Raw genomic sequence first — 19261 nt, 5'->3', positions numbered from 1 at the left:
ATAGCAATTGCGCGAAGGGTGATATGCCCCTCGACCAGGCTACTCCTACGGGCATACTACATATGTTACATGAGCCTCCTTCCGCGAGAGGTGCAGGCCACATGATACCCATCCGCCCATTCAGGGACGTATAATAATCCGAACGCGCGCATCGCGTTATACTGCAAAATTACATTTTGATATATTTATATACACGTTTACTCGGCGTACTTTCCGAACTTTCGCGCAAAAAAAAAAAAAAAAAAATTAATTTTTCTTTTTGAAAAACGTTCCCCTTTAAAGGCAAGAAAAACACGCCAACGAACAGTGGCATGAAAATATAAAAACCCACAGGATGGTAATATGTGATATGCATAATTCGCAATAAAATTGAGGAAATTTAAACCGTCGAAAAAACTGACAAAAGTGACCATTTAACAAAATCGCCCTTGCTGAAAAGCTTCAAACTTCCCAAAGGTTGAAAAAACGTTTTCCAAAGTGGCATTTGCGAACGGAATCCCATTTTAACTTTACAAACCAGTTTGAACAAATACAAAACCCGCGTAAAAGATGTCAGCTCCAGTAAGCCTTAAAAAGAGAGAAAAAAATACGTACATACGCGAAATACTCATGTGACGAGTGAACAGTAGTCGCGTTTTTACCCTACATAGGATAAAAATGAGCGTTCTGTGAGTTGGCGGCATTTTGCGCATATTCGATACGCAGCAGTTTTGCATGGCCAGATGGTTTACGTAAAAAATGGGGGGAAATACAAACCGTTACATGAGTGGCTCCCCCGTTTTTATCCTTTTCACTGGGGCGTACATCCACACCTATGCGCGTATTCCCCCCATTGTGGAAAAAGAATAACCATTCGAGATCCAGAGAGAAAACGCGCATAGGCAGCCTCAGGTGTGCCTGCTGTAATGCCAAAGCTTGGTGGAGGAGAACCAAATTTTTCCTTATACATGAGTGATAGAAAGGCGGGAGATGCACATGTGCAGAGATACGTACATGTTGAGATGTACATTTTGGGGTGCCCCCCAGAGCTTTGCAATCCCGCTCCTGTTCAATGGGCTGCTAATTTCTCTCCACTTTTAATTCCCCCCCTTTCTACAGATTTCGAAAAAGAGAAAGTTCATCAACGATGGTGTTTTCCAAGCTGAGTTGAATGAATTTTTGGCCCGAATTTTAGCCGAGGATGGGTACTCAGGTGTAGAAGTCAGGGTCACACCGATCAGGTATGGAGAGGGGAGCGGCCACTGGAGGCCCTACGTGTGGTTTAATACGTGTGGCCGCAGATTTGCACATGTGTACATCCCCACTTTGCTCTATCGCAATTGGAAGTGCTGCTTCGAAGAGACGTTTCATATGAAACTGCGTTAACCGTGTGTGCACATAGATACATATGAGTATGCCCTTTACGATGTGCCTTATAAAAGTCTCCACATTTTATGTCCTTTTTTTTTTTTTTCTCTCCCCAGGACCGAAGTCATAATTAGGGCTACGCGAACGAGGGAAGTACTAGGAGACAAGGGAAGGCGAATTAGAGAACTGACGTCCCTCGTCCAGAAAAGATTCTTCAACAAATCGACCAACAGTGTTGAATTGTTTGCCGAGAGAGTAGAGCACAGAGGACTCTGTGCAATGGCACAAGCAGAGTCACTCAGATATAAGTTACTAAAAGGATTGGCAGTCAGACGAGCATGTTATGGTGTCCTCAGACACATTATGGAGTCTGGCGCCAAGGGATGTGAGGTTATTGTGTCCGGTAAATTAAGAGCCCAGAGAGCTAAGAGTATGAAATTCCGTGACGGTTACTTAATATCAACAGGAGAACCATCCAAACGATTTGTCAACACGGCTACTAGATCGGCACAACTGAAGCAAGGAGTCCTTGGTATTAAAGTTAAAATTATGTTGCCTACTGCTGTGGACTCGAAGACGGGATTGCCATCCATTTTGCCCGACAATATTTCTGTTCTGGAGCCAAAAACGGAAACGATAGAAGCATTGTGAAAGGGTCATTTGAGGAGAGGAATCCACCTGTACGTACACATCGCGCGTGCGTACAGTTACATGTATTATGTGTATGCTACATACATGTGTGCGAAATTGCATGGGCAAGGTGGCTACGTAAAAGTGAACAGGCATAGGCATATAATGCATACGTGCAATTTTTTTTTTTTTTTTTTTAAACTTTAAAAAAAATAAATAACTTTCAGGAAACGGTTAAATAGTTTTATTTTTAATGGTACTTGCAAATGGTGAGTTGTAGAAGTTGCGCATCCGTGGTGTACCTACATGGTGGTAGTTTCATTTTGTGGGGAAGTTACCATTAGGTGGAAAGAAAAAAAAATCAGTACTTGTATAGTGTAGAGGCATAAATGGAACGTGAACTGAACGAGTGGAAAAGGACCCACAAGTAGTTTACACTTCACGTACGAGTTCCCACAGCGGAGCATACGGAAAGGCTCTCGCTGACTTTCTAAAAAGTAGAAAAATTTTTATCCTCACGAATTGGATCTTCAATTTGTGTACTTCCCCAGATGGGCACCCCACGTGAGGGTGTACATTTGGAGGCGAAAAAAAACATGCCCAAAATGGCGCAAAATTGTTTAGGCAGAAGTAATATGCTACTCGCAAAACCAGCGTTGAAGCGTATTATGTGATGAGGAAAACACGTTCAGTCTGTCTGTGCACATGAACCAAGCAGAGGGGTGGTGGTGATCCTGTGTGTAGTTCTTCTGGGTTCTTTAAGGCACCCCCTTGCGCGATCCAAATGTTGCATCACGCGTTACATAAACACTTTTGCTTTATATTCAAAAAAGACCATAGCGCAATGGCGTCACGCGTATGCGCCCGTTGACACAATTGCCACAAAGGAGAGGAGAGAGGAGAATAGGGGTGAAGAGACGCGAACCGGTCAGAGGCCATCCTCCGCGTAGGCACAAACGTACACAGCGCATGCACTCATCATGTAGAATGTGCTATACAATTTATACCGGTAAAACACGTGCGAACATGAGAATATTCCTTTTAAGTAAATTTGCTCAATTTAACACTCGTGACGAATCCGTCCATTGGGATGATCGTGGGGAAGCTGCGAAGAGGAATGCCGCGCGGGGCATTCGTTCGTAAGGTGGTGGAGCCGCGGCACTTGTCGGTGTGATGTGTGCACAAGGAGGTATAGCTCTGTATGCACTTTATCTTTCCTGTACCCCTGGCAGAACCTGCGGAAATAAAAATGGATATTCGGGAGGGGTGTATAAATGTGTATATACTTGCTCCCCTTATGATATATTTTTTTTTTTTTTTTTTTCTCTCTGCGGCTTACCAAGTTTTTCCGTTCCCGTGATTGCTCAGGGACCTGATGGATCCGGCGAAGCCTGATGAAGTTATGAGAGATGGCGTTAAATGGCCCCCCCGTTTGTTGCAAATGTGTGTATGGCGATCACGTCGAAGTGATGGCCACTCCTTCAGCCGCATCGGTGGCCACTCCTTCGTCGCAGCGATGACGACCCTCTGGGGAGTTACTCCTTGTGAAGTAGTCGCAGTCCAGGTGGGAGCAAACGTCCACAGATTTGGGGGTGCTCAAATTGTAGGGCGCGCTTTTCAAAACGTGGTCGCAGATGGACATATAATTTAAGAAGGTCGCATATCCCGGGGTGTAAAAATTGGCGGGGTTCATATACGTTACGTTGTTATTCCTTTCTACGAAATGTTGCTGAAGGTGAAAAGAGCGTTTCATTTGTGTGCACCCCGCGGGGGATTTGTTGTATTTCGCTTACCACATTTTTGTAGCTTAAAATTTGCGAATAAATTTCGTCCACTTTGATACTCTCTCTAGCGCATTCTCATTTTTGTGCCATTTGGCTCGATGCTCATTACGTCCAAATTATCCTCATCGCAGATGACGGCCCGCTTGTCTTCATCATTCCACATGACGTATTTGCAGCTGTTCAAGGTGCACGCCTCTAACGCCTTCGAAATGGACACAAACTTGGTCACTTTACTGCTGTTCTGCGCGCACGCTGAGGGGGGAAGCGGGCCATTCCGATGCGGTGGTGAAGCATACTCTTATTGGTCTCACAGACCACGCTGAACACGCTGACTGTCATGCTCCCTTAATATTTTGCATTACCCAGAGACTGGTCCCGCACTCTGCAAGGGGGATGTGCAGATGCGATTAGTTATATGTATATGTGTAGGTGGGGGGTAAATGTGCCATGGTGTGGGCTACCCCCCATCGGCCGCTCTTTCCCAGTGAGGAGAAAAAGCATTACACGAGGTATTTGTGTGTAACTCCTTGGTGGAAGGCGTTTCCATCGTAGAGGTTTTTATAAGAACTGAAATGAGGAGGGGAAAATCATTAGTGCCATTTTGTGATAGTTAACATGGGTGATAAATTACGAGGAATATTTCCCACGCATTGTCGTGTGAGTTCTATAAAGGGGTAAAGCGAAAAAAATGACTCTCAGACCTCATGCAGATGTATTCTAGGGCCAGTTCTGAAGAAAAGTCCAAGTGGGGGTTCTTAGTGTTCCTTTTGAATTTCCGCACGTCGATCTTAGAAAGAGAAGAAATGTTTGCTTTTGTAAATCTTACACCAGGGGTGTGTAGCTGGGGGAGGTTCACTACCCTTCTCCCGCTTCTCCACCTCATTTGCTGCTTCTCTAGCGGTTTTGTTTGTTCGTTTCGTCCTTTCTTCCCACCTGACATTGTTCCTTCTTGGAGCATATTTCCTTTGCCATATTTGTGTAGTCATTTTCTGGTGAAAGGAGGAGAGGAAAGAGGGTCGCGTAATCAGTGAGTGAGGGGTGGTGGGAGCACACTGAAGAAGCCGAATGCATGATCTGCTGATGCGTGGTGCTTGTTAAGGCTCCTATTTTTAAAGTGCTCTATGAACCCCAGTCTAAAATATACAACGCGCAACATAGAGGCATAGGCAATATTCGCACGTTGAAGTTCTTTTTCGAAATTTGTTCTCGTGTAGATGTGGTGGCACCCACAAGAGGGGGCTCATTCGAAAGAGAAAAATTTCCTCCAGTTAACCTTCCTCGTTCAGGTCTATTATGGACGCCTTTCTGACTGCCACGGTGTAGCCTTTATTGCAGGACACTCTTATTGAGTCTCTCTTTAAAAGGGCGGTTTTAAGGGTCAACGGTGATTTGGGGGTAATGAGGGGGCCGAACAGGGGAAGCGCGCGCGATAAATGAGAAGTGAGAAGGAGAAAAAGAGGCAGTTATGAATAGTTAGGCGGGGTTATGCAGCATTAGATACGGTGAGGCGAGGCTAGACGTAGCTATAATTAGCTAAACTTAGCTAGATGTGGTTAACATGGCCACCATTTTTCAAGTCCCTCCGCCCTTACATCTCTCAGCACATTGGAATACCTTGACGGCAGGTAATGCTGGTACCCCTCATTATTTATAAATCTGCAAAAAAAAAAAAAAAAAAAAAGGAAGAAACGCGAGTCGATAAAACCGAACGTGAAATGCATAGCAGGTTAGTCATCACCATTAGGCCACACCCTCATAGTGCCTATGCACGTATGTATTGAAACCCGTAGTAAAAAATTGGGCTGTCTGTCTCCTTGGTGGGTAAAATTTCCTCTGGAGAGGCGAAATTAAGCAGGGCGAGCAGTAAAGCGAGCACGCGGAAAGGGGGCGTCATTTTGTCGGACAGGCAAAGGAAAAACAAAAAATAAAATAAATGGGGAAGGACAAAAAGGGGGAGAACAAAAGGGAGAACAAAAAGGAGATGTAAAAGGAGAAGTAAGGGGAGAACAAAACCAACTCGTAAGGACAACGACTCTCTTATTTTTGCATTCCCTTCGCTTTAGATTTATGCCTACCAGTTTGCTTCCTTCCGGGCATGTGCTATAGAGCAACAATTTAGTGTACGTACATGGCACGCACGGAGGTGTCTTTCCCACGTCGTGAAAAAAAAAAAAAAAACATTACGACACTGCCGCGAAAGAGTAATGTGCACCAAAGTCCAATTTGACACCCCCTCGAAAGAAAAACTTTTTCTAAAAATTGACCTCCAATTTATGCGTTAACAATTGGCTATACGACGCGGTGGGAGAAGGAACAGCATGTGTGAAATGTGGTTGTGTGACATTTTTTTTTTTTTTTCACTCCCATGAATCACCCTTTTGTGCGCGCCAATTCGTGGTGGGTCTTCTTTCCCCCGGTTAATCTCCTACCCTCGACGAAGTCGTGAAATAGGAGCGGTTCCAAATGGCAAGGAAGGGACTACACATACATAAGCGTTAAAACCAGTCCATTTTTTTTTTCCTATGAACAATTTCGCTTTCAAATGGACGCAGGGGTCAAAGATCAGGAGCAACGACAAAGCAACGAAAGTGAAACCCATCGGAAAGAAACCGAAGCAGAGTAAAATCGCGACCTCTGCGTCACCACACATATGTGTAATAACCACCTCGTGGTGTCAGTACGTATACATAGAAATGGTTCAATCATGTGCCATCTGCGCAAAATAAACGAGCAGAGGAAAGGTTGAAGGATGGTCCAAATATGCATCCACTATTTTGCAAATTACTGGTCTCAAATTTTATTTCGGTTAAACCATTAGCATTATTATATGCCTCAGTCTTGGCACACCTTTGCGAGTGTGCATTATTCTTTCCTCATTTTTTCCTTAAAGTGGATTTAATTTTACGAAAAGTTGGGGGGGAAAATAAAACAAAAAAAAGGATTCTCATGCGTTGATTTTTTCTTCCTTTGCGAATTTTGCATATTTCATTTTTAATGAACAAAAAATGTGAGAAAATGGTTTGTGTATCTTTTTTTTTTTTTTTTTTTTTGATTAAGTGGTGAATGTGGTAAAAACAGTCAAAAAAAATGAAAAAAAAAAAAAAAAAAAAAAAAAATGAACAAGCGAACGAACAAAACGAACGAACAAACGAACGAACAAACGGACGAACAAAACGAATGATCAAACGAATGATCGAACGAATGAACAAAAAACGCTGCTATTCAAACACACTGCGCATGTTCCACGGATAAACCCTTTCGCAGAGCATATTTTTATGTGTCAAATGTCTATTCATTTGTATGAGTAAATATTTGAAATTCTTTGCGACAATGTAGCTAATCGCAAATATCGTTGCGCTCACACGTACATATACACTATTCCTAGTGCTACTGACATTTGCCGCCTTTTTTTTTTTTTTTTTTGCTAACCATTCTGCGTTGAGCTTTTCTCGCCTCCCCCCCATATACATATTCGTGCGTCACATATGCCTCTTCCTGTTTGCCCGCCCGTCCCTTTTGAGGACCGCCGAAGCTTCTCATTTGCATGTGCAAGTGTGACAGGGGAGGGGGAGTTCCGCGCCGAACAGGCCTACGCTTGTCGTCACCTGCACGGGGGTTCAGGCAATCGCGCGTAAGTGTCGACATGTATGCGTAATCGTGTGAGCCTCCTCATGTGAACCTCCTCATGTGAACCCCCTCGTGTAGGTCCCCCCTCGCGAACGATCGCCCGTACCTGCTTGCTCTCCTTGTTCGCTCCCCCTGCTCTTTCACCCCCTCGTAAGGGATAAAAAGACCAGCTTAAAGTGAAAGCAGGACGGGGGGAAGCCCACACGAAAGTAATTTTAAAAATATTCATTTTTCACGTTCGCCCAATTGGTCCAGGCAAAAATAAAGGGCAACACCTTTTTTTTCCGTTTGTCTGCCATCACACACTCTCCCCCTTGACAACCTTTTTGCGAGCACATACATGCAAACACATGCAGTTGTGGGGTGTGCACATGGTACCGCTTTTCCGCTGACCGTTTGGTCCCCTACCCGTCCAAGCATAGCTACTCCCCGCTTGTACGCCAAATGAATAATGGATCGTTTAAAGAAACAAGCATTTGCAGAAAGGAAAAACAAAAGGGAGAAATCCCAGCGCCTCGTTTTGGACACACGGCTACCTACCTAGGAAACAACAAAGTGGCGGTATTCGGTGGGGCGATTGGCGACGCGGGGAAGTATAACATAACAGATGACATCTACATATATGATTTGACACAAAATAAATGGAAAAAAATAGCAACGGAAAATACCCCATCGGCGAGGGCAGCGCATGCAGCTGCTTGTGTTGATGAGCAGCAGTTAGTTATATACGGGGGGGCAACAGGAGGGGGGTCCCTCTCCTTGGACGATTTGTACATCCTAGATTTGCGAAAGGAGCAACGGTATTCTTGGATGACGGTGCCTACCAAAGGAGTAACCCCCGGGAGAAGGTATGGACATGTAATGGTATTTAATAAACCGAATTTAATTGTAATTGGAGGGAATAATGGTCAGCATACATTGAATGATGTTTGGTTTATGCATGTAGAAATGCCTCCATTCGAATGGGTTCAAGTGATCATATCAAATAATTGCAAGGCACCCCCTCCTAGAGTGTACCACTCAGCTGACATGTGCAAAGAAGGACCTGCGACAGGGATGATTGTCATATTTGGTGGAAGAAGTGCTGAAAATAAATCGTTAGATGACACATGGGGGTTGAGACAGCACAGAGATGGGAGATGGGATTGGGTGGAAGCTCCCATAAAAAAGGGAGCCCCCCCCGAAGCGCGTTACCAACATACTGCCGTTTTTATAGGCTCCAAAATGTTTATTTTAGGGGGTCGAAATGATAACGGGTGTGCCATCCCTTTGTCTACTGCGCTGTACAATACGGAGACAATTGAGTGGGTGACCTTGCCAGCCATTTCTAAATTTAGACACACCTCGTGGATGCACAAGCACACGATTTACACCTTTGGGGGGTTCACTCACCAGACGCAGCAGTTCCCGACGAACGAGTTGGAATGCCTAGACTGTTGCATCCTGGTGAATGCGGCCACCGGCTTGGATGCGGATAAGAGGAAGACCCTAAAGCAGTCTTCCCTGAAGCAGAAGCAGCTCTCCAGCGAGGTGCGAAGCGCCAGTTCGTTCAACCTGAACAGCCAAGACGTTATCAACCCGCATCAGCCGAGTGCCCCGGCGGGCAGCCAGTACGCGGGGGCCAAGCAGATCTACGACATGAAGGGGAGCGCCGGGGGGGTAGCAGCGAATGTGCAAAGCGGCCAGGGTGTACCGAGCGCACAAAGCGCACACACCGCACACGCCGCGCAACAGAGGAACATGCTCGACTCGCCCAGCTCGTCGCTGTTCCGCCTGTCGAGTAGGCCCCTGTCGAACAAAATAAGGCTAGCGGCACATGCGCACGCCGTGCAAGAAACGGGGAGCGACTTCGCTCTATTGGTCAGAAAAATATCAATTGACAAGCTGGAAGAAGAAGGAAGGAAAATAAATAATGGCGTCCTATGCACACCAGTAAACTACATTAGTGAATTTAAAAATACAGTGTACGATAAAGTCATCACAACTTTGCTAAATCCAAATATAACTCAATTTGAAATTCAATACCATCATAATGCGGAGACGATTTTTATTATCCCCTGGGGAAATATCTCCATCCTATGTTCCATGGTAATAGACATTTTCAAGCAAGAAGATATGGTACTAAAATTAAGAGCCCCCTTAAAGATATACGGAGATATACATGGGCAGTATTACGACCTCATGAGGCTATTTCAGCTGTATAAATGCCCCGTGGAAGAAGACCTAGGGGAGAAATTAAATGCCATTGGTGATATTGACTCAAATGATTATTTATTTCTGGGTGATTATGTTGATAGAGGGTCCAACAGCTTAGAAGTCATCTGCCTACTTTTCGCGTTAAAATGCAAGTACCCCAAGCAGATCCATTTGATAAGGGGCAATCATGAAGATATGGCCATAAACAGCTTGTATGGGTTTCAGGAGGAGTGTAAAAGGAGACTAAAGGAAGATATAAGCGATAAGTCCTCCTGCTGGGTTCAGATAAATCAAGTGTTTGAGTGGCTACCTATAGGTGCTATTGTAGAGGAGAAAATATTATGTGTTCATGGAGGGATAGGAAAAACCATTCATACCGTTTCGGATATATCTCAGTTGAGGAGACCATTGGTTGTGTCTCAAGTTCCTCAAAATTTAAATGAGCAGAAGGTTACCGATTTGCTTTGGTCTGATCCTACTGACAATGATTCCATTTTGGGAACCATCCCCAATGATATAAGAGACCCTGATGGTACTGGCCATATTGTTAAGTACGGACCTGACCGTGTTCATAAGTTTTTAGAGGACAACGATTTGCAGCTGATTATACGTGCTCATGAGTGCGTCATGGATGGGTTTGAGAGATTCGCGGGGGGCAAACTGATAACCCTTTTTTCGGCCACCAATTATTGCAACTCGCACAAGAACGCGGGGGCGTTGCTCTTCATCCGCAGGGACCTCACCGTCATTCCGAAGCTGATATACCCGGCCAAGGACGAAATTCGCTTCTTCAACACGTGGTAAGTGGGGAGATGGCGGTCAATGCACGGGAGTGCCTGCATTACGCAGACGTGCTTCCGCTGTGCTGCCACGTACACCGCGTAGTAAACACTCATGTGCATCACTCCCCCCTTTTGCTTTTTCGAAGGGACACCAAAATGACCGAGCTGAGACCCCCGACGCCGCCGAGAAATCAACCCAAGATGAGGGAACTGAACTTTGGAGCCCCGTAGCATTTTTCTTTTTTTTTTCCTGCACCATTTGACCGCTCATGCATATGTGTAATTAAAATTTTGTGTACACCTATGGGATTCACTTTTTCGCAACGTTGGTTTTTTCTTTTTCGTTTTTTGTTTCACTTTGCGCGTTCATGCTCGTGTTGGTTGTTTGCTTCACCTTGCGCGTTCATGCTCGTGTTGGTTGTTTGCTTGACTTTGCGCGTTCGTGATCGTGTTCGTCTTTTGCTTGACTTTGCGCGTTCATGATCGTGTTCCTTTTTTGCTTCATTTTGTGAACCCCCTCTCCCCCCCCTGCCGTCACCCGTCACGTCATTTCGCCCCTCACGTGTCTCAAAGCGAAAAGGCGCGCATGCCCAAATGGGTGATAGAAAACCTTCGAAAAAAACTTCATTTGTGTAACCCCCATTTTATTTGTGATTTAGAACGCCCTACTCGCTCACCCGTAGGGGAAAATAAAACGTTCACCCCAGGAGGGGTCTTTTTTTTTTTAAATACGTTAAAATGGCGTTCGGAAGGGGGACACACATGAATGACATTTTACGTAGGTAAACGGGAGGAGTGCGTTTGAGAAAAGGAAACATGAATGGCGAAGGTGCATCATCTTTGCTGTTCACCCTGCTGCTCATTGCATTATTTGTAAAATTATCCTCGCAGTTATTTATTTTGCCTTTTTTTTATGCGCGCGACATTGTTAAATAAACTGTGCTCTTTTTTGGTATCATATCGTAAAAAAAAAAAAAAAAAAAAATCAGCGGCTATCGGGGTGGTCTAATGTGCCTACATAACTTTTGCCACTGTCGTTTCAGTTGAAAAGCGCAATCTGTGGTGACTTCCGGTAAAGCGCATTTTTATGTTTACACCTTACTGGGTTGTCGTTGTCACCCACACGGACAGCAATGGGATGTTAATCACCCGTTCATGGTGTGCCTAAGCAAACGTTCCAGAGCGAACTCTGCATTTATCGCGCCATCATTGATGAGAGAGAAGATAAATCTTAAAAAAATTCATTTTGAGGTTTGCAAAATTGCTCCATTCGGCTTCATAATTTTGTTCCCATTTTGTTGGTGTTCTTTTTTATGCCTTTTATTTGCGGTTTCTTCCCGAATGCGAGCCGCATTCAAGAAGGTATAAAAAAAAAAAAAAAAAAAATCACATTAACAAGTATCATAATATGCGGAAGGGGAATAAACGTAATAAGGAGGAATAGCAAACGCATCAAACGAATTGGGTGAATGCAAAATGGGTGGAAAAAGGCACAGTGGCATGCCTACAAACTGTGCAGCACAAAATTGTTTTGTTCACCTTATGGCACCCCTTCAACCGCATGTCAGCAGCGTGACGGTGTAAAGGTGCGTAAATGGTCGAACGGCCCGCAGATCAGCGCGGCAGATTTTCGGTGCCCCCCACTTTCCCGAGGGTTGGCCTGTCTGATCGAATTTGCAGCGCGAATGGGGGCGCGCTGGAGGTCATTCCTCACTGATGGGGTGCACAGTAAGCACAATACAGCACGAAAAAAAAAAAATAAATAAAAAAATAAAGATAATTCTGAGTATAGTGCTCCCCCTTTGCCGCTTAACCCACTAGGCGTACTCGGCGCCCACCTTGGAGGGCGATTTCTTCCTCCCCTGGTAGTTGCTCGACTTTTGGATAATCTTCCTATTATAGCACCACCGCGCGACAGTCGTTCTGTGCACCCCGTATATTGCCGCTATTTGTGGCACCGACAAATTCTTCTCATGCAGCAGTTCGCTCAATTTCTCGGCTGTGGGGGGTCCACTGTTTCCTATCTTTTTTTTCTTACAGGCATTTAAACCGAATGGTTGCGGTTTGTTTGTGTTCATATTGGCATTCTTCTTCTTCTCCTTTTGCGTTTTGTCCCTTCTTATTAAACTGCTCGAGGATGGGAAGGACCCCCCGCTTCGGTCGTCATCCTGCAGCGGATCCTCCGGGTGGGGACCCTCCCGATGCAGACCCTCCTGCTGGGGATCCCACTCCTCGTCCTCCCCATCACAGCACTCATTGAGCATGCCATTATAATTGGCAAAGTCTAAATTATTCCTCGCAGGTCTTTCACCTGTGCGATTTTCTAAGCCGACCAAATGGACCCCATTTAGAAAATAACTCCCCATGTTATAACTGTATGGGTATCCATACGTGTTTGTTGGCAAGTTGCTCTGGGGGGGAGGTGTGCCCAGACAGTCATTCGCCATTTCGGCGTTCTCATTTTTGTTCATATTATAATTATGCACATTTATATTGCTCCTCATTTCTGCACTAGGGTAATTTTTCACGTTACTTCTTGCGTTGTGGTAAGGGGGCATCATCATTCCATTAAAGCTGAATGGCTTGTACAGGCTCGCCATGCTCGTGTCTGCGTCGCTCCCTTGGTAGTGTCCACAGGGGGGTCTGTATGCATCTGTCTGTCTCATCAGGCTGACCATCTCTTCGGCGATCTTATATTTGGTTTCGTTCCCTGTGCTGTCTATCGAAAAGGTGATGCTGTTCATTTGGTTCGATTTGTTTATGCCCATTCGGGTGATGTGACTATTGAGGGGGCCACTTCCTCCAACGGCGCTCCTCACGCTATCCCCACGAATAGGGGCATAATCCATCGGGGCGCCCATTTCGTTAAAATTGATCGATTTTTCGTCTCCCTCCCCCCCAAGTGGAGCACTACCGCCATGGTATGAGTCATCCCCATTTGCTTCTACCGAATGGGCACCCGTGTTCACGTTGGCAATGCCCTCACAGGAGTTGTCTTTACGGGGTTGGTTCTTCACGTTAAAATGGCCAGCATGGTTATTCACCAGGTGACTGCTTTGAAGGGGGTTCTCCCCCCTTGAGGGGTTACTTAGGTGCTGCAAATTTTGGCTGCACGCATATTCGTCATCGTTGCATGCAGATTTGAGAGGATCTGCAAGTTCCTCACTCGTTGGGTTACCTTCATGGGAGGGCTCCCCTTTTTGGTGGGTGGGCGAACCTGTGTCCGCATCTGAATCTGCGGCGTTGGGGGAGACACTCCCATCGTGGTTATCACTGCGCATGCTTCTCACACCGGTGTCCCCGTTAATGGTACCCTCTGCATACGCACCCACATGCAAATTTGTACCTTCCGTGGAGGGCCAGTTATCCCCCGGGTGGTTTTTCTTATGAGCGTTTTCCTCCCCTGGCGATGATCCGCTGGTATCTTGGCTACTATTTTGTGAAGAATTATTATTCGAGTTCAAGGGGGGCTCTTTTTCTCCCTCACCTTTGCTATGACTGCATTCCTCTTTACAGTCATCTCTCCCTTTTACATTCCTGTTGAGATGATCCTCACCTGCCGTAGTGATGTTGCTACCCTGTTCGTCACCAGTTGGGTCATTTCCATGGCACTGTTGATGGTTTCCACCTACATCAGTGCTGACCACTTGTTTGCTCCCTTCACCCAACAGTGCGTTCATCCCTCTGGGGGGGTAGCTCTCCTCAGTGGCCTCCGTGTGATCATCTCCCCCTTTGCATTCCCCACCGGTGGTGCTACTTTTGTGTGTGCCATCTGGATCGTGGCGTACATCGTTAAAGCAGCCGTTTTGGTTTTCCACCTCGTCATCATCATTGCCCTTTCGCACCGCCCCCCCATCGTTGTCCTTTCCCACCACTTGTTCAACACACCGCTTGTGCTGATGACTCACCGAATACGTGCCATCCTCGGAAGCACTTTCAAAACGGTTGTCGCTGGCTCCGTTTGGTAAATACACACACGGCTGTTCCATTTGGTTGCTTCCATTTATGTGGTCCGTCCCGCTGCCCACATTGTTAGCGGCGTTTTGTTCCCCTTGATGAGTGTAACTGAGGTTCTCATTTGAGTGGTAGTACCTCCCACAGATGTTACCACCTCCTTTTCCATTTTGTGCAAACGGATTAGTAGCATCTGCGAAATAATTATTCGTCAGTGCAAAGTGGGGGTACCCATTTTGGTTATATAAGATACTCCTTTCCTTTTGCATTTGTTCAAATATAAACGGGTGTGTATTCCCCATTTGGTTGCACAGGCTCTGGGAATGGTCGTCAAACTGGTTCATGTAACTGGTCGACTGAGTTAGGTAGTTACTGAGTGGTTGTTGTTTTAGGGGTGGGTGGGAGAAAGGGAAACCACCACTCACATTATTCCCGTTTGCACAATGATCTACACTTTTTAAATTCACTTTAGAGCAACTCTGCACACCTGCATTTACGCCATTAATGTAGTGAAGAGCCCCAGGTGCATACTGAGGGCACATCACGTTTGCCAATTTCCTACATTTGGTAAATCCCCCACTGGAGGTATTCACCAGGATGTTGTTACTGTCTATAGAGTGCACCCTGTTTTGCACTTTGTCAAATTTGCTCAACTGCTCGATGGCGCCATTCATGTGGATGTCATTACTGCTAATGGTGTGGTTCCCACTGGTCGCGCCCGACGCAGCCAGGGACCCCTTATTACTATAACCCCTACAGGCGCCTTCTCCGTGCCTCTGGCGAAAGAAGCCGTTCTGCAAAAATGGCATGTTGCTGTCACGAGTCTGCACATCGTACGGGTATGTCATGGCAGAAGAATTTTCATTTTGAAGGATCCCCCCGTGTGTGTTCTTCACGTAGGTGCAATCCGGTTGGATGTTCATGCAGCCCATTTGTCTCTTCCACACAGTGGGTGGAGTTCCCTTGGAAGGGCCGACCCCACTCTGCCAACTGTCATTAGCATGGAACGGGGAATGCTTTGACAGGCGGGTAAATTTTGTGCCCTTGTCCGAATTATGCAACAATTTGTTTTTATTCTTTAAGACGATGATTTGCTCTCCGTTGTTGTACGCATCGTATAGGAGTTGCAAGTCGGGTGACAGCTGAAATTTGTCGTCCGTTTTTTTTTCCTTCACAGGGAGATGGGGGTCGCGTCGTTCATCTGGGGTGGCATACACTTGGCCATCTACACTCAAAGCCGAGGTGAGTTTCCTTCCACTGCCTTCACGGGGCCCGCGCTGCAGATCGCCTCCCCCGCTGACCTCCTCCCATTTAACGGGCGACTCATTCCCCGCTTCGCCCAATTTGCTCGTTTCACGTGGAACACACGTGGCTCTATTAGCCAATCCCTCCAGCGCACCCTTCCCATTGCAAACGTCCACATTTTTCACCCCCCATTCGATCGGAAAGCTATTCAACCGCTTAGCTTCATCAGACGGTGTGGAGATGTATGACCTTTTTGCATTCTGCCCGACATCACGCGGTGCACTATTATATGCCCCGTCTTGCAAAAAATTGCTCGCAAGGATGTCCATATCTTTTGATAGACTCTCCGAATTGGAATTAAGTGGGGTTTTATTTTTCTGTCCCCCCCCCTTGCTAGAACCCCCGTTATTTTTTACAAACTCGTTGGCAATTTTTATTAAAGTGCATAAACTGATGCATCTGTTTGGGGACCCTCTGTCCTTTTCGTTGAGCGCATTTGTTGTGTGTTCTTCGTTGTAACTGCGGAGGCTGCCGCTATTCCTGGGGGGTAATTCAACTTGCAGGTCTTCTCTGGGGTCTCCCCTCACATCGGAGGCCCCGCTCCATGATATATGCGGCTGCGTAAAGTTCGGGGAATGTCCCATAAGGGCACAAGCCATGAGATAGGCATAGAGCCTGTTTATTTTGTGTTTATAAAAAGAAATGTTATTGATAATGTGTCGGTCCTCATTTTTTGTGTAAATTTTTTCCCTATATTTCGCATCAGTCAAATGAAACACATTGAAGAGTTCGTTTCTGACCACTGGGTTCAGATGCTTCCGGATGGAATGCTTACTCTGCGGGGGGGAGAACCCACTAGCATGTTCCATTTTTTTCGCGTCACTTAATGGGGTAAACTTCCTTGCGAGATCATCTAACGAGGGCATCTTCGTTTTCATGGCCTTCGTAAAGTCACCATTAGAAATGTTCTCTTCTTTTAAAAAGGGAGCAGCTACAATTTGTTCGTAAAAAATATCGTTGTGCCATTTTTCACCCATTTGGTGGTGACTCTTTTGCCCCTGCCCGTTCGGACTCCTCTCCTTAACATTGTGGAAAAGGTAACCTTCCTCTTTTGTAGATTCCTTTAGGAGTGGCCTTCCAAGCGGGGCCTTCACTTCGTGTCTCTCCTCCATCTCACCACCGCTACCCTGCTGCCGCTTCTGCTGCGCCGCGGGTGGGCCCAACCCGCTGAACCCAATTTGGAGAAAATTATTTTCGACCCACTTTTCCTTTAACTTAAAAATTTGATTAACAAATTTGCGGCACAAAAAGAATTGGTAATAATTTTTTTTTTTTTTTTTTTTTTTCCTCCTGCAATATTCCTTTAGCAGTTTCAGAAATTGGCCCTTCACTCTGTCTGTGCACACTTCGGGCAATTTTAAAAATGGAAACTTATCGACGTATTTTATTTTCTCATTTAGTGATGAATTTACAAAATCGTTTTTAAAGTCGCGTATTTTTTTGCTCATCTTTTTATTGCAGTGAAAAAGATCCATAAAATGGGTTACAATTTTTAAAAAATTCATTTCCTTCTTACCGTATGTATTCTCGTCGTAGTAGTGTAAGTAGGGCAGATAGGATGACATCAAAAAGAAGTCGTTTAGAAACGAGTTTATGTAACTTTGCAGGTACTTTTCTGCATTATCTCGGAAGCTAATTAGACGATTTAGCTTTTCCATTTCTCCTTGTCCTCCGTTGAACGTGTCTACGTTGCAGGTGAGAATGTTTCGCAAATCGAACTTCTCTTCCTGGGCGGTGGTTGGGGGTGGACCTCGCTCGTTTGGGCGGCTCTCCAGTGGGAAACCTTCGCGTTGGTGCCACTCCAATGGGTAACTTTCTCGTTGGCGGTGCTCTCCTTGGCAGTCCTCACGTCGGGCCTCTTCGCCGTGGAAATCTTCACCTAGGTAATTTTCACCGAGGCCATTTTCATCATGGCCATTTTCCCCGTGCACATCTTCCCCGTGCCCATTTTCAACTCCCCCCTGCTGCTGCACATCCCCAGCCACACTCATCTCATCACTAACTTGTTCGCCCGAAACTTCTCCACGTGACGAGTGACTACCCCCTCTCGCTTCGAAACGAACGGCACTGAACCTTTCCTCGCTCGGAGGGCTTCCCAGTTCGCCCCCATCCTCCTCTGCATGGTGATCACCACTCGTTGTTCCTATTTCCCCCTCCACTAGTCCACCCACATGAGCAATATCCCCCCATATGTTTTCACCTTCGTGGGGTTCTACTACGTTCCCTTCCCCCATAAGCGGTTCATTTAAGTTACCCTCGTTTATGGCTTTTTCTTCTTTGCTCATCGCGTCTCCCTCTGGGTGTCCCCCTTCCCCTCCATCATCACTACCACCATCGCCACCACCATCACTACCACCATCGCGCGAAATTCCCTCGCCAGATGACTCCGTTCTACACCCCTCAATTTCATCATTCGTGTTCCCAATATTGTTGACCGGCGTCCTTGGCTTATCCTCCTCTACACCCGAGCGGCTCCATTCATCACATGAGCACGACACGCTGTGCTTAATGTTGGGAGGTTCATTTATATGGTTTACCCTACGGGAGTGTTTTTCCCCCAGCGCGATGTTAACTTCATCCATTTTTTGCACATGTGGAGGGGGAAGGTTCTCACTTGGTGAATCGTCGCATTTTTCGCTCGCAGCTTGCGAAGACACATCATCTGTATCATCAGCTGCGTCATCATCTCCCTCAACGACTGGCGCAAAACCGCTCAGGCTGTCGATGCCAACCCGGCTAGGCAACGTACCGTTGCTACGCTTATGGTTTGGCCAAGCAGAATTAATAAAATTTTCTCCACTTCTTCGAAAAGGATCCCCTGTTTTTGCTTCATCGTTGGGGGGTAAGTTCACCCCATTCTGGTCTCCTTCCCTCAGCTTTGCACATACATATTTCGTACCGTTAACATTGTTTAGGCTGATGGAGTTTCCCTCTTCATCTGTGTCGCCATGGTGGCTACTATGGTGTATATGCAGAAGGGCCTTCACATGCTCATCATTATTATTACTTACCGTATGAACATTTTTATATTTTTTTTTTAATTTTTTTATTTTCGTTTTGAAAGATTTACCACTAGAATGAATGACTGTCTTAATGTTTGGCTTTTCTTTGGGGGCGCCGCTCAAATGGGTCCCCTTTGCAGTTCTCGCCTGGCTATATTCTGCGGCACCCCCTTTGGATGCCACACCTTTCTCGTGCAGCATTTCCCTAACTTGTGCCTTCTCGTTGCCCATCCTGGAAGTGCCCTGCGCGCCCTCTCTCGAGTGGTGAATATCCATTTGGTCACTTCGCCAGGGCTTCAGGTGGATCCTTAAATTGGCATTATTAGGCAATGGCGAAACGGTGCAGAAAAAAAAAACAAAAAAAAACGGTGCAGTGGGCAGTGCATTGATCAGTGCGGTTAGCAGTGCGGTGAACAGTGCAACAAACAAGGCAGGGAAAAAGTGAAGCAAAAAGGCGCAGCAAAACGGTGCGGCAGAAAGGCATAGCGAAAAAAAACATACGCTCTAATAAAACACAATCAGGCACTGCCTACACCCCTATAAACCCCACACATGCAACAAACTGAGCTCGCCAAAGGGGAACAGGCAGGGAAAACATAAAAAAAAAAGGAGCTTAAAAACATCAGTGAGAAAT

General features: G+C 45.9%; 4 protein-coding genes across 4 annotated transcripts, besides 9 other annotated features; 2 read left to right on the top strand and 2 right to left on the bottom strand.

Annotated features, from left to right (window-relative positions):
• Positions 1 to 261: 261 nt before the first annotated feature.
• PVX_117170 (40S ribosomal protein S3, putative) lies at positions 262 to 2217 on the top strand. Its single transcript, XM_001615679.1, has 3 exons — positions 262 to 561; positions 1099 to 1220; positions 1464 to 2217. The coding sequence occupies exons 1-3, from the start codon at positions 550 to 552 to the stop codon at positions 1996 to 1998; spliced, it is 669 nt and encodes a 222-aa protein (XP_001615729.1). The 5' UTR covers positions 262 to 549; the 3' UTR covers positions 1999 to 2217.
• Positions 1325 to 1485: a microsatellite.
• Positions 2218 to 2733: 516 nt separating the features above from the next.
• Positions 2734 to 2783: a microsatellite.
• Positions 2784 to 2881: 98 nt separating this feature from the next.
• On the bottom strand, positions 2882 to 5788 carry PVX_117165 (hypothetical protein, conserved). The gene is made up of 12 exons (XM_001615678.1): positions 5546 to 5788; positions 5354 to 5417; positions 5035 to 5116; positions 4695 to 4750; positions 4463 to 4548; positions 4266 to 4328; positions 4124 to 4143; positions 3871 to 4013; positions 3517 to 3706; positions 3317 to 3368; positions 3201 to 3212; positions 2882 to 3082 (listed from the first exon to the last, which is right to left on the bottom strand). The coding sequence occupies exons 1-12, from the start codon at positions 5653 to 5655 to the stop codon at positions 3019 to 3021; spliced, it is 942 nt and encodes a 313-aa protein (XP_001615728.1). The 5' UTR covers positions 5656 to 5788; the 3' UTR covers positions 2882 to 3018.
• Positions 3326 to 3356: a microsatellite.
• Positions 5202 to 5259: a microsatellite.
• An 18-nt stretch (positions 5789 to 5806) lies between the features above and the next one.
• Positions 5807 to 5904: a microsatellite.
• A 1928-nt stretch (positions 5905 to 7832) lies between these two features.
• PVX_117160 (protein serine/threonine phosphatase, putative) lies at positions 7833 to 10388 on the top strand (the record flags this gene model as incomplete). The annotated part of the gene is made up of 1 exon (XM_001615677.1): positions 7833 to 10388. One exon carries the CDS (start codon positions 7833 to 7835, stop codon positions 10386 to 10388), a length of 2556 nt encoding a protein of 851 aa, XP_001615727.1.
• A 1795-nt stretch (positions 10389 to 12183) lies between these two features.
• PVX_117155 (hypothetical protein) lies at positions 12184 to 18903 on the bottom strand (the record flags this gene model as incomplete). The annotated part of the gene is made up of 1 exon (XM_001615676.1): positions 12184 to 18903. The coding sequence occupies one exon, from the start codon at positions 18901 to 18903 to the stop codon at positions 12184 to 12186; it is 6720 nt and encodes a 2239-aa protein (XP_001615726.1).
• Positions 13191 to 13214: a microsatellite.
• Positions 13479 to 13531: a microsatellite.
• Positions 14088 to 14109: a microsatellite.
• Positions 16687 to 16710: a microsatellite.
• Positions 18904 to 19261: the final 358 nt, after the last annotated feature.

The sequence above is a fragment of the Plasmodium vivax genome, chromosome 12 (assembly GCF_000002415.2).
Source record: "Plasmodium vivax chromosome 12, whole genome shotgun sequence".
NCBI lineage: Eukaryota > Apicomplexa > Aconoidasida > Haemosporida > Plasmodiidae > Plasmodium > Plasmodium vivax.
Note: the sequence above shows the minus strand (reverse complement) of the source record. Positions and strands in the feature narration are given on the sequence as shown.

What these genes read in the sequence shown, in the direction of transcription:
- PVX_117170 (XM_001615679.1), top strand. An exon ending in GTCAGGGTCACACCGATCAG is followed by an intron (nt 1,221 to 1,463) that starts GTATGGAGAGGG and finishes TTCTCTCCCCAG; the next exon opens with GACCGAAGTCATAATTAGGG.
- PVX_117165 (XM_001615678.1), bottom strand. Translation starts at nt 5,655, where the DNA reads ATGACGCCCCCTTTCCGCGTGCTCGCTTTACTGCTCGCCCTGCTTAAT. An exon ending in AATAGACCTGAACGAGGAAG is followed by an intron (nt 4,751 to 5,034) that starts GTTAACTGGAGG and finishes TCCTTTCACCAG; the next exon opens with AAAATGACTACACAAATATG. An exon ending in CCAAGAAGGAACAATGTCAG is followed by an intron (nt 4,549 to 4,694) that starts GTGGGAAGAAAG and finishes TCTCTTTCTAAG; the next exon opens with ATCGACGTGCGGAAATTCAA.